The sequence below is a fragment of the Cygnus olor genome, chromosome 18 (genome assembly GCF_009769625.2).
Source record: "Cygnus olor isolate bCygOlo1 chromosome 18, bCygOlo1.pri.v2, whole genome shotgun sequence".
Taxonomy (NCBI): Eukaryota; Metazoa; Chordata; class Aves; order Anseriformes; family Anatidae; genus Cygnus; species Cygnus olor.
Genome location: NC_049186.1, coordinates 1,150,165 through 1,163,172, shown reverse-complemented (window position 1 = coordinate 1,163,172; position 13,008 = coordinate 1,150,165). Strand labels below are relative to the sequence as shown.

The following is a 13,008-nucleotide window of genomic DNA, read 5'->3' as shown; positions in this document are numbered from 1 at the left end:
AGTTCATCTCCTGGTGAGATTCTGTCCAAGAATGATTTACGGCAATGTCTTCCCTCACCTCCCCCACACCTCCGAAACCTGCTGCCAACGTAAATCAAAGCTGCCTTTCCATATTAGACAGAACCAGAAGTTTCACTCTAGATCTCCGTGACCTTTCAGAAAGTTTTAAATGTGCAGCTTGTTTTCCTCAGGAGTGATCAGGATCAACAGATTGGCAAACGATGATGTACTGCAGAGACGGGAAAGCAATATTTGGTGGAAAATACTGTGGTGGAAAAGCGTCTTTTTAAAAGCTGGTTGTGTTTGCTACCAGTGACAGCGATGGCACACACTGGGGGACCCCAGCGTACACCCCAGGGCAGAGGGGAACCTAGCACCTACCTCTCTTCTGTCACTAGTCCAGCCCACTCCAAAAGACTGTCTGCCCCATTTAGGAGCTAGTAACTGTTGGTCTTAATGGACATGACATTTATCCTTAGGGCAATAGGATAAAGCAGGTTTATGCTACACTTCCCATTTGAAGATCAAATAGCTAAAACACCCTATAAATCCTTTCAACCACAAACTCTCACGTGGGTGTGAGCAGCAGAGAAGCACCCAGGCTTTGAGACCTGCATACAAAGAACCAGTCATCCGGCTGCTGCTCAGACAGTTCATTAAAAAAAAAATAATTCCTTCTTTTCCCTACAGATTCAGGGATGAAAATACACTCACCATCTTTCCATTCTCTTGTTGCTGGGTTAATGATCCCAAAAAGCTCATCGTTGGTGACCGCTTTAGGGTTGAGGTCTGTCCAGACAGGCCGTCGCTTCATTATCTGGTAAGTCCTGTGCAGAGATCTCATCACCTGGGACTTGCCCGTGCCTGCGTTACCCACCACAAAGACAGAGTGCCGAACTGTCAGCAGCTCCTCCAGCTGCACCACCTGAGAAAAACATGGCCAAATTTCATACAAAGATGCCATATTACAGATCAGCTCTACAAAGCAGATTCCATTGGGCTTTTTGTTTAGAAAGATGTGACCAAGATGCACAAATCAATTTGGTCTTTAGTTTGGTATAGCCACTCTGATCACAATGGGTGAAAACTTCAGTCTGCAGTCAAACCTCCACCAGTATTTTCATCTGTCAGCCATCAGCTGACAAGGCTCTGCTCTCCAGAGGCCATGCTGTCATGAAGCTACAAGGGTTAGCCTCTTTGTAAACTCAGGGAGTGAGTCAGTGCTGTCTTTTGGCAGGCATGACTGCATCAAAACCATCATAGTACACTGTGTCCTCCATCAAGGTCAGTCTGCAAGGAGAATATTGCACAGAGCCCTCTCTGTAGAAGCAAAGATGATTGAGAAAACCCATATGACCTGATGGAGATGTAGGTACGGCAGAAGATCGCTTGGTCTTACTTTGAGCACAAAGTTGTCCTCAGCCTGCAGTCGGAGGTCCAACACAGCCTGCCTCACAAAAGACTCAAAATTCAGGTCACGTTTCCGAGGCACATCCAACGCAGGGAAAAGATCCCCAATCAGCCCCATAAACACCGGTACATCATCAGTCACAATCTTAGGGATGTTGAAGTCACGAAGAGAGCGCATCAGAACTTGGTCTTCAGGTCGCTCTGGGTCATCTCGCTTGAGGGAGCCAGCGACAACTAGCACTGACTTGATAGCCCGCAAGCCCCAGTCATAGTGATCCTACACAGGAGAAAAAGGAGGGATGAATTTATGCTTAGACAGCACACCGCCATGCGGGGGCAAGACCCAGCAGCTCCAAATGGCCAGACAAGCTGGCAAGTGAAATACATCCAAATCTGTTATTTGCACTGCAGCCAGAGACCTCCTCCAGCCTGAGTAACCCGATTTCCATTTCAGTAGCTGAGATTCCTGTCAGGGGCAGTATTAAAGAATCAGACAGCTCAGCTGTTCCTACCACCACGTGGGCTCAGAGCTAGCAGTAAAAACAGCAGTAGGACACGCACTAAGCAAGAACTAAGCAATTTGTTTCACCTAAATGACAAGGCAGCTAAAGCAAGGCCAGCCAGACCCATGGTAGCCCAAGCTGGATCTGCACAAGCTACCCAGGTGAAAGGCTTGTTAGTGAATTATGAGGTCCCAGATACCCAGGTTTCTCCACAAGATTACCACGTTTGTCACATTAGGCTCCAGACGCAGCCCACTGAGTGGGGCCAGTGAGGGCACTGCTGAAAAAGGACCACAGAGAGGCATTAGAGGAGATCTCATGCCACCAAGCATCTCTTTATATCCCTGCTTTGTTAACACCCTTCAGAGCACAACGCGACACCTGACTGTTCCGAGTGACAGACCACGGCTTCCACCAAGGCCTCTGAGACACAGCACAAAGTTTCTGTGACCAGGCACGTCCCCGAGCCTCGTGCTGGCACAGCCATGGTCAGGTTTTCCACCTGGAGTCCTGATTCAGTTCTTCTCTGGACCCAGCTTCGATTTATACAAATGATGACAAAGAGCAATCTAATTAGAGCTTTGCACTGAAAGCAACCCTACTTGGTCAACATCTGACAAGACAGGGAACCATGAGGCTGAACTCAGAGAGGGAGAGACATCGTAAAACTCTTGCAGGACAGAGAATCAATAGGAACTAACAGATTGGAAAGCAAAGGGTCAATGAACCTACCCCAAACATGGTATCATTTGAACCCCCAGAAAAATCTCTCACAGTAACACAGCTGGTCAAGTACGTATGTCCCTGCAGATCTCCTAGTAAAACAATTTCATCACAAACCTTCTCCCAGCTGCCAGCACAACCGCAGCCATTAAAGAAAAACTGGGAAGCTTGAGCCACAGAGCTGAAATGGCAAAGCACCTTGTTCCTGGTGACTTTGGAGATCCAGATGCTTCATTGCACTGTCCAGACATGGAAGCGGGCTCACCTGCTTGGACAGGAGCTCTTTGCAGAGCTGGTACAGAGTAATGAACTTCCTGGCTAATGCGCGGGCCTCAATGAATCCCTCAGCCACCAACATAATTTCACAGATCAGCTCAAAGTCTGGCACAACCATCGCACACGGCCTGAAGAGACAGGAGAGAAAACAGTGCAGAACAAGTATTTCTTGACCGCAGGTCTTCTAAGGAACAGGAACGATCAGCTGCCAATATTAGCGAGGACTTGTGTGGGCTTGAATTCAGAGGATATACGCAAAATATAAAGCCTACACTACAGGGTGTCCCTGCCCATAGCAGGGGGATTGGAACTAGATGACATTAGTGTTCCTTCCAACCCAAACCACCCTATGATTCTCTAATTCTATACCGCTGCTTATGCCAATCCCTATGGCACAGGAGCGGCCTGTCCAGCTCTTGCTGCGTTTCTCTGAGCTCTGTTCTGAGCTGAAACATGAGCTTGCCTTTAAGTTCACCTGAAAACACCTATGCCTGCACGAATGAAGGAAAAACACAGCACTCAGAAGAAAATACAGTTGTTGAAGCCTCCTTCCCACAATGATTCAAGATTGCCTTTCCAGGCAATAGTCTTATCCTGCTGGATAGAATACCAAATGCTGGCAGCGCTGCCTGAATCAGCAACAGTGAATTATATGTGTGATACCTGGGAAAGGACAAAAACGGTGGCCTGGCCAAGGAATTTGTATACAGACTGACACAGACTGGGGCCTCTCCCCCACCTTACGCAAAGTCTTAGCACTGCTCCTAAAACAGGATGGGTCTCTCCCAGTACAGGTAGTGCTGGTGTGGGAGCTGGAGGGGAAGGGAGGTGGGGGTGAGAGCCCTGTGCATGCCCACCAACCACAAGTCCGAGAAACGTGCTGGTGGGGAAATGGTTGTGCAAGCTCACGGAGAGACTTGTGGTAACGAAGCGAGTGGGATAACGAATCCCAGAGCAAAGTACACAGAGGATGTGGCCATCTGGGAGTGCTGTTCCACAGTTAAGTGCAAGGGAAGCAGACAAACAATCATGCTCTGTCCAGATGAAGGACCAGGGCTGTGCTTTCACCATATTCAGGTACCGAGAAATGGGCCAAAAGGCAGCAACAGCCTTTGTTTACAGCAAACGAGGAGCTGGTTTGCAGACATAAGAGGGCAGTGAATGTACAGCGTTATCTTCCAGGACTACTCCTGTAAACCAGGTCATGCACTGACTTTACCATTGCAAGGGACACAGCTCAATTTCCCTGCCTCTGTATTCACAGACCCTGGCTTCTTGTGCAAGGCAGAAATCTGTGAATCCCCAATGCATTTCCCCACGGAAAAAAACTCAAGCCTGGATATTGCCCACGGAAACAAACTCAAGCCTACAGTATTGGTGGACAGGAAAAGAGCAACTGACATCATCTTCCTGGACTTGTGCAAAGCATTTGACACTGTCGCCCATGATATGCTTGTCTTTAAATTGGAGAGACATGAATGTGATGGATGGAGCACTTGGTGGGTAAGGAATTGGCTGGATGGTCTCACTCAAAGAGTTGCGGTCAACAGCTCAGTGTGTAGGTGGAGATCAGTAACGAGTGGTGTTCCTCAGGGGTCAGCACTGGGACCGGCACTGTTTAACATCTTTGTCACGGACGTGGACAGGGGAACTGAGCGCAGCCACAGCAAGTCTGCCGACGGCACCGAGCTGTGTGGTGCGGTCAATGTGCTGGAGGGAAGGGCTGCTGTCCTGAGGGGCCTGGGCAGGCTGAGAGGTGGGCCTGTGCAGCCCTCGTGAGGTTCAGCAAGGCCAAGGGCAAGGCCCTGGATCTGGGTCAGGGCAATCCCAAGCACAAACACAGGCTGGGTGGAGAATGGATTGAGAGCAGCCCTGAGGAGAGGGACCTGGGGGTGTTGGTGGATGAGAAGCTCCACATGAGCCGGCAATGTGCTCATGCAGCCCAGAAAGCCAACTGCACCCTGGGCTGCAACAAAAGCAGCACAGCCAGCATGGCAAAGGAAGGGATTGTCCTCCTCTGCTCTGCTCTCATCACACCCCACCTGGAGCCCTGCATTCAGCTCTGGGGCCCCCAGTATAAGAAGGACATGGAAGTATTAGAACAAGTCCAGAGGAGGCCCACAAAGATGATCAAGGGGCTGGAGCACCTTTCCTATGAAGACAGGCTGAGGGAATTGGGGTTGTTCAGCCTGAGAAAAGGCTTCTCTTTATGAGAAGAAAAGCCTCCGGGAAGACCTTATAGTGGCCTTCCAGTACCTAAAGGGTGCCTACAGGAAAGACGGAGAGGGACTTCTTGTCAGGAAGTGTGGTGATAGGACAAGGAGTAATGGCTTTAAACTAAAAGAGGGCAGGTTTAAATTAGATGTAAGGAAGAAACTTTTTACTCTGAGGCACTGGAACAGGTAGCCAAGAGAAGCTGTGGATGCCCCATCTCTGGAGGTGTTCAAGGCCAGGCTGGATGGGGCCTGGAGCAACCTGATCTAGTGGAAGGGGTCCCTGTCCATGGCAGGGGGTTGGAATTAGATGATCTTTAAGGTCCCTTCCATCCCAAACCATTCTATGACTCTACATCCCAAACACCAATTTTTGCCAGTCTTATACAGGTCATGAAACCCAGACTCACCTAAATAGAGCTTTTAAATTCTCAGGTAGCTCAGTTCGCCCTGCATAACCAGGGTTCATGGTGATGAAAATACCTACTGAAGGTACTAAGTTAATGTCTTCTCCAAGAAAATTGAAGGATTTCTTCTTCTCCCTTATTGCATCCTGCACACTCTTTACCTAGGAACCAAGGCAAAATTTTAGTATTGATTTTCAGGTATGAAAAAACACATCAGAAGACAGTACTGCTTTCCTGACACTTGGCCCCATAACAGACAGGGCTTATCGCTGTTCCCCATATCCCTTCCTCCCCCCCCCCCCTTTTTTTTTTTAACCAACTCTATAAATCTGGAGTAAATCTGTGTACCAGTATCAATCTCCCATCACAGTCAAAGCAGAGGAGAGAACTGAAGAGTCTGGGCAAAGTGCAAAGGAGCTGCAAGAATCTGCACCATTGCTCCAAAAGGCACTGGGGGACACGGGTCCACGTGAGGAGCCCAGGAGCATGAAATGCCCCCAAAGCCACCTGCACCTCACCCAGGCTTTTGACATCAGCCACGGGAGACTTCTCAGCACATCTCACAGCAAAAACCCTGCTAACAGCCAAGTCACGTCTTTCAACTTCCTCGCCTAGCAGGAGGCCAGACACCAAGAAAAGACGCGGGGCTGCCCGCACCTCCACAACACAGCCAACACCCCAGCGCAGTCCCAAGAGTCTGACACAACACGGGCTGGACTCCCTTCACCCTATTCCTCTCACCCCACACTCAGTTGTCTTCAGGACATCCCAAAACCCTCCTGTGCCTGTCCTGCCCCTTGACTAAAATACTAGGCCCAGAAAAGGAGCAGCATTTCCCAATGAACCTGGCCTCTTTATATCAAGCTTTATATCACTTGTTAAGATTTTGAAACATCAGATGCTTAATTTAAACCAAAACCACAAGGCAGAAGGCTTCCCCTGCCACCTTCGCCCACTAATATTACAGTCTTTTACATTTGCCTGATTGCAGTTTTGTTCTCATTCCTCACCTTCCAAAGAGATTGAGTTTATTAAAGCTAGATCATCTTTTTGCAAATAGAACTTTAGCAAGGGAGAAATCTATTTTCACCACTCTAACCTTACTAATGTTTGCTATCTTAAAGTTAAGCAATTAATAGATTTTTTTTTCTGTAAGGAACCATATCGACAGTAGCTGCATGACTAAGACAGCCAATTAAACATCGCCATGGTTACACTCCTAATAGCAGCCAGGAGACACGATGATGGAATGACAGCCGCGCTGCTTTCTTCAGATGTGGTGCTCCAGCCAGGAGCGAGAGAATCATTAGCAGTTGAGTCATATCTGGACTTCTTTTGTTCAGCTTCCCCTTTTATTTTAAGATCCTCAAAGACTTTCTTTCAATGACAACCTTAAACTAGAATCTGACGGAAGAGAAATTGAGGGAAAGACACACAAACTCCTGTACCCGCCTGGGGCTTCTTGGGCATGTCACATAAGGTACTAATTATGACTGAGAGGAAGATGAGAAGAGTGAAGAGTCCATAGAGGGGTTCAGAACGTCTCTGGCTGAAACACCTACAAGAGTATAGAAACTTCTGGGTTCTAGATCTTTCTTTCTGCAAAATTGAGTCCAAAAGGGGGTCTAGGAAGAATTCTGCACCCCAGTCAAACACTGGGATCCTAAAAACACTGCACTCAACTGACACTTGGGTCCAGAACTTAAATCTTTCATTATCCCAATTTTTCACAATGAAGTTCCCCGAGGTTCAAAATTTTCAGTGCTGCCCATATCAGAACTGTCTCATTCTGGACAGTGCAACCGAGCACCCACTCTCCTCCCAAACTCTTGTTGGAGTTTGGAAGCTACAGGTTATCCAGACAGCATTTCTGCATGCACATCCCTGGTGTTTTCAGAGGACATCAATGTGATTTAGGATCTGGACAACATCCAGACAGCTCTCACCTTCAAAGCAAGTGCCAGGAGAAGCAGCAGGGCCTGCTCTCACCCTGATGCCCAGTGGTTTCTGCCAGGCTGTCCCAGATTTCAGCCCCCTGCCAGAGGGGATTCACACCTGCTTCCCCTCGATGCTCCTTCACCACTCACCAGGCACAAATGAGCAGCGTGCAGAGAGCCTCTCCTCATGCCATCCTTCCCTCCGCATAAAATAATTCCAGATTTCCTCATTGGCCAGTAAGGGGAGGAGGAGGAGGCGGCAAAGTGCCAGAATACATATAAGCACAAGAGAACAGAACTCCCCAGCATGATGGGGAGGGCAGTCTCCTTTTCAGTTCCTCTCTCAGGGCTGCTGATGTGCTTTATATAGGACTCACCAATTAAATGAACTTAACAGTTAAACTAAGAAGGAGACAAGAAACCATACTTTAGGGAAAACACCTCTGTATAACCATGCATAGCTCAAGTAGCCCTCTCTGAATTTTAACTCCATGCTCTATGTGTATCTGAGGCAAGCACATCAAGCAAGGCTGCAGATCTGTCGGGGGTTCCAGTTCCTGAGTATCATCTGTCCCACATCAGCATGGGCATGCACCAAGCTGCACCCATGGGGCTGCATGCTTTCCTTCTAGGAACTGTGCCACTCAGCTGGGAATGCCCTCTGTAGGCATTTCATCATGACAGATACTGAAATGAAACCTACATCCACATGAAAAAGAAGGAAAACAGACTGCTGAGTCTTGGTGACAGGTAAGCATGAATTTTGTTATCTTGGACATATTCCTATTTGTTACATATGATTCACAAGTTGTGCCTGACTGAAGGCCATAAGTAACCCCCAGGAAGTCCAGAAGATCATGGATTAGTCCCAAACATCCCCCTCTCCTCCATGAAAATTATTCCCTGCACGGCAGACTGAGTAGCCATAACACAGTTCTCCCCCCTGAAATGATGTGCTACAACTATATCACAGCACGTTAATGATACAAGTGTCTTCCTCAGGAAGACTATGTACAGAGCCACAGTGCATACTGATCTGGAAGAAGGTGCTATAAAGAATTGCCTCAACACAAATGCTGTAACTGCAGGAAGGAGAAGAAGCAACAAAAATGTTTTCAGCATATTACTGCTACATTTTGTCAGTGCTGTAATATTCATGTGATTAATCTTGGGATATAATCCCTCACCTGCCTACACACCGAACTGTGAAACCAGCAAAATGCACTTTCCATATTTACTCTCACTGTGAAGAGTACAACGTGGCTCTGTCTTGTTCGTGTTTTTTTATGAGCATTTCTCCACTCACCTGTACAGCCACCACAGAAAGGACCTCAACTGAGATCCTGTTAAACTCATCAAAGCAGCCCCAGGCTCCCGTCTGGGAAAGGCCTTTGTAAATATTCCCACAAGACTGGAAAATAAAAATAAAATAAATACAAACTTACAAGAATGAAATTACAAATGGAAGCAACTCCGGTGGGGGGGCAGAGGGGGAGATTTTATTTCCCAGCCTGTTTAGGGGGGGAGATCTTATTTCCCAGCCTGTTTATTTATAGCAATTTACAGTCTATTGTGAGTATTTAGAAAAGTGCATGGAAACAGCAGGGACAACTCAATTATAATATTTATAGCTCTGCACAGTTTGCCACTTGATTTGCTAATTGCACTTTCTCGATATATCTGTGCACTAGTTTCATTTAAAGGTCACCTGTGCTGAATTACTTATGGCCCTACTTCCTGGGAGAGCCCATAAACTGAATAAAATATGATCTGAGGCTACCAAAATTACTGTACCATGCCAGACCAGCAGAGAGCAAAACTCAACCTGATGATCCAACCTTCTGCAGTGACTGAAGTTTCAGCAGGTTTTGCCTTTATTCTGGCAGAGGATCCTGAAAAAGCCAGGCCAGGTTCCTTCTGATGCCAGGAGCATGATGGGGAGAAATGACCAGGGCCAGAGTAGCAGCACAGCCTCAGTCTCAACTGAACAGGCCAAAATTTTTTAAGCATTTCACATGAAAATCGAACTCCAAAAGGGAAGCGAAAGGTGTAATGAGGCAGAGATCACAGTTCAGGCTTCTGCCTCCCAAAGAACTGCATGCAAGTCTTAGAAAAGAAACGGAAAAAGAAGAAGGAGTTCAGCAGAAAGGAACATAGCAGAGATCTGAGGAGAGGTGGTGGACCAGAGTGATCTCAGTTGGATTACTCTGTCCTTCGGTTTCGTCAGGCCCCAAACTTCCCCAGCCCAATGTCACAGCACTGTGGCCAAGGGGGGAGCAGTACCTTGTAGTCCATCTGCTCGGAGCAGTTAAACACGTACACCATGATGCCTAGGGCTCGCCCCAAATCTTTAGTAGTCTCTGTCTTGCCAGTGCCTGCAGGGCCTGCAGGTGCTCCGCTCATGGTCAGGTGCAGTGACTGCGTCAGGGTGATGTAACATCTTTCACAGCAAAAGGTGAAGGGAGAAAAGAACAAGACTGAGACTTGGTCCTACAGGTCACTGTTGGGGTGCAGAGCAATGGGACTGAGGCAGTGCACCCAGGAGATCGTTTGTTCTGCAAAGCAATACATGAGCAGAGTGCATGTGCAAGCTAAAGCTCCTCCTCTACCACCCCTGCCTGGTTCTGTTTTCTCTAAGAGATACTCACCATCTTCCACCAGTCTGCTGATGGGTCTTCATGTCCAGACTTGAGCTTTCTTTGAAACCCCATAATGATCATTGATATTGGGCATATCCCACACAGCATGGGAAAAGGTTGGTTCTTCTGAAAGCCCTTCCTCTTGCCATCCAGTGCTATCCACCCCAGAGCATCCCATTCCCCATGACTTGCAGAAACCTGCTCAGACAGCCTAGGAATGATCCCACCCAATGCTGCAGCAAGCCCCAAAGCTCCTCTGTCATGCTGATGGCAGACACCAGGGAGGTGCCCACACACACAGTATCTGTACTCCCTGTATAAGCCACAGAGCTGCAGTCAATATGGTCAAAACCTGATAGTACACAGGGGCTTGGCTCAGCTGGCTAATATGGCTGGCCTGAGCCACCTGAGGTGCTCCCTCCTCCCTCCATCCGGCCACCGAGATGTCACATAGGGTGGGAAGATGTGACACAGGGTCCACAGAACACTTGAATGTTTCTGGATTGACAGCCAGAAGCCAGCTGGAACATTGCAGAGCATCTCAAGTCACTCTAGGTGCCCCCATTGTGACAACTGAACCAAGCAGTAGGTGTCTACTTCAAGATGGGAAAAAAAGTTTTCTAGAACCACCAACTAAATAGCGTGGACATCCCATGGAAAGGCAAACACCCACAGGTGAGCATCTTAATCTGTGAGATAATCCCACCCCGGTAACTGAGGCACAGATACCCCAGCAGGTACTACCATCAAATCACAGATCAGGTGAGAGTTAAAGCTCTGCCACCAGATTACTGGGACGTGGAGAAAGAACAAGAGGGACGCGGGTGTCAAAACTAAACCCATCCATGTTTGGCAACTGCATCTGACTGCATGGCGAAGCCCAGCTGTGCCTGGGGACCTACCTGTCGGTCAGCGGAGTGATCACAAGCCGAGGGGTATTGCCAAGGTATTCGTAGGAGTAGAGGAACTGGGCGTCACAGATGTTGGCAAAGCAGTGACGCTCCTCATCCGACCATCTGTGCCGGAGCTGTGACAGCCAAACAAACGCCTGCGCGTTGTCCACCTGCAACACAACCACAAGCACCATCACAGGAAGACCAGGGATGCTGGGCATACGTGACATGGGTGCGAAAACAGTGACTGCAGTGAAGTTTTAATCGAGGACAGATTGGTCTTCACTGTGAAGCCAGGTGCAGTAAGAAACATCACCTCCCTATCTCCTACCAGAACAGGGGAAGAAACAAATCAGTGACCACATTGGTAGGAGAAGAAAAGAATATCCAAGTGAAAGAGCAGCACAGAAAGACTTCTGAAGAGGAGACTTAAGAAGCAGCAAGATGTGAAGAGGATTTTATAAAGCAAACAGATTAAGAGAAGGAGCAGAGGCTGTCTTGACAAGAAAGGGGCCGCAGACAGCACCAGGGAAACAGGCTGGGGACAGGAGACAAGGGCACCCATGGCCAGTGCTCTCTGCACAACTGGCAGTCAGGCCACCAGGAGACGGACAGTTTTACTGCAAACTGGGCCAAGGCACCACCAAGCCAAGCTGAGCCCCTGGAGCCAGAAGCTCTGTGAGCAGGCTGGCTTCCTCCGAGAGGACACATGGAGGCTGGGAGTGGAGCCAAAACCCAGTGCATGCAGGACCCCTTCCCATCCAGCTACAGGGCTAGACATTTGGCACAAAAGGTGTGCAGGACAAAGGGAGACCTGAAGAAGTCCCTGTGGCCCCACACCAGATCAAGGAGGCTACAAAACAGAAAGCCCGAATGCTTTTTCTGACCTTTTAAATCCGTAACTGAGACCACATCCAGCAGCTTCCCAGCATGATGCCATTGCCTGCCAACATGTGCCTGGGCACAAGGGCCTAGGGCCACTCTCTCACTCCTGGCGTGAGTCTGTGGCAGTTACAAGCAGCCCCTCTGTGTTGCAGGGTCCTGATGCAGAGCAGCACTGCATGGCTGACAAGGGCTTTCTGCCTCCTCACCATAAACGCTGCCCAAGTAAAATCAGCCCTGTGTCTCCCACTGAGGCAGTGAGCTGAACGGCTTGTGGTTAGTCCATCTCCCCCTTAACCCCCACTCTAATACTCAGACCAGGACCACGCTGAGCTGCAAACACAAACCTTCTGCGCTATCATCTTTGCCACCACATCCCGAGCGTGGACATCGATGGTGCATATGGTCATGATTTTCTGCCTGTCACCCTTGGAGAGCTGCCCAATCAGCATGGTTACAAGGGTGTTCAGCTGGGTCACTTGCTTCTTGTGATATTCCTTCATTGCATTCTCGTAGCCTTCCTCCACCCTGGCAAAGGCAATCCCAACCTCAGTTGTCCACCAAATCTGGGTGCAGGAAAGAGCCACCTAGGGAAAGAGGCTGACTCAGTATCAGGGAAAACAGCAGAACTTCCTTACATTTGAGTGTCTGATCCATGGGGAGATCAAAGAAGTATCCATGACGTGAAATTAAATATTTTTGATACAGTATTCACAACAGACAGGACAACAGGGACCTGCCCTATGACATTCATTTAAAGCATATCAATGATACAGACATATTTAGCAGCTACTTATTTGTAAATGAGCACCTTTTGCATGCCAGACACAGCAGAGGAGGAAGAGCTGGAGACCACAAGGCTGCCAGAGGTGCAAGTGAGTGGCTCTTTCCTCTCATTAGACCTCACGATTCATTTTCCTGCTGCACCTTTTTCCTTCGCTGGGCATCTAAACTTCTCTTTGACTCACAGGGTGAAGTAGGCACTGCCCAAGCCCATGAGATATGTAACCCGACCAAGTGTGTATTTTCCCTGCATGGGGATCAGCCTGGAAAATCCATCAGGAGACTGACAGGATAAAGGACAACATCCCTCCTGGACAGCACAGTGGAGACCAGGAACACCCC

At 48.5% G+C, this 13,008-nt stretch overlaps 1 protein-coding gene across 1 annotated transcript in view; it reads right to left on the bottom strand.

Moving 5' to 3' along the window:
- Positions 1–13,008, bottom strand: part of DNAH9 (dynein axonemal heavy chain 9) — a 196,489-nt gene that overhangs the window by 141,090 nt on the left and 42,391 nt on the right. Inside the window, 8 exon segments of the mRNA XM_040530948.1 lie at positions 715–925; positions 1,400–1,687; positions 2,902–3,040; positions 5,536–5,693; positions 8,776–8,880; positions 9,753–9,909; positions 11,011–11,171; positions 12,231–12,470. Of these exon segments, the coding sequence (XP_040386882.1) occupies positions 715–925; positions 1,400–1,687; positions 2,902–3,040; positions 5,536–5,693; positions 8,776–8,880; positions 9,753–9,909; positions 11,011–11,171; positions 12,231–12,470 (1,459 nt within the window).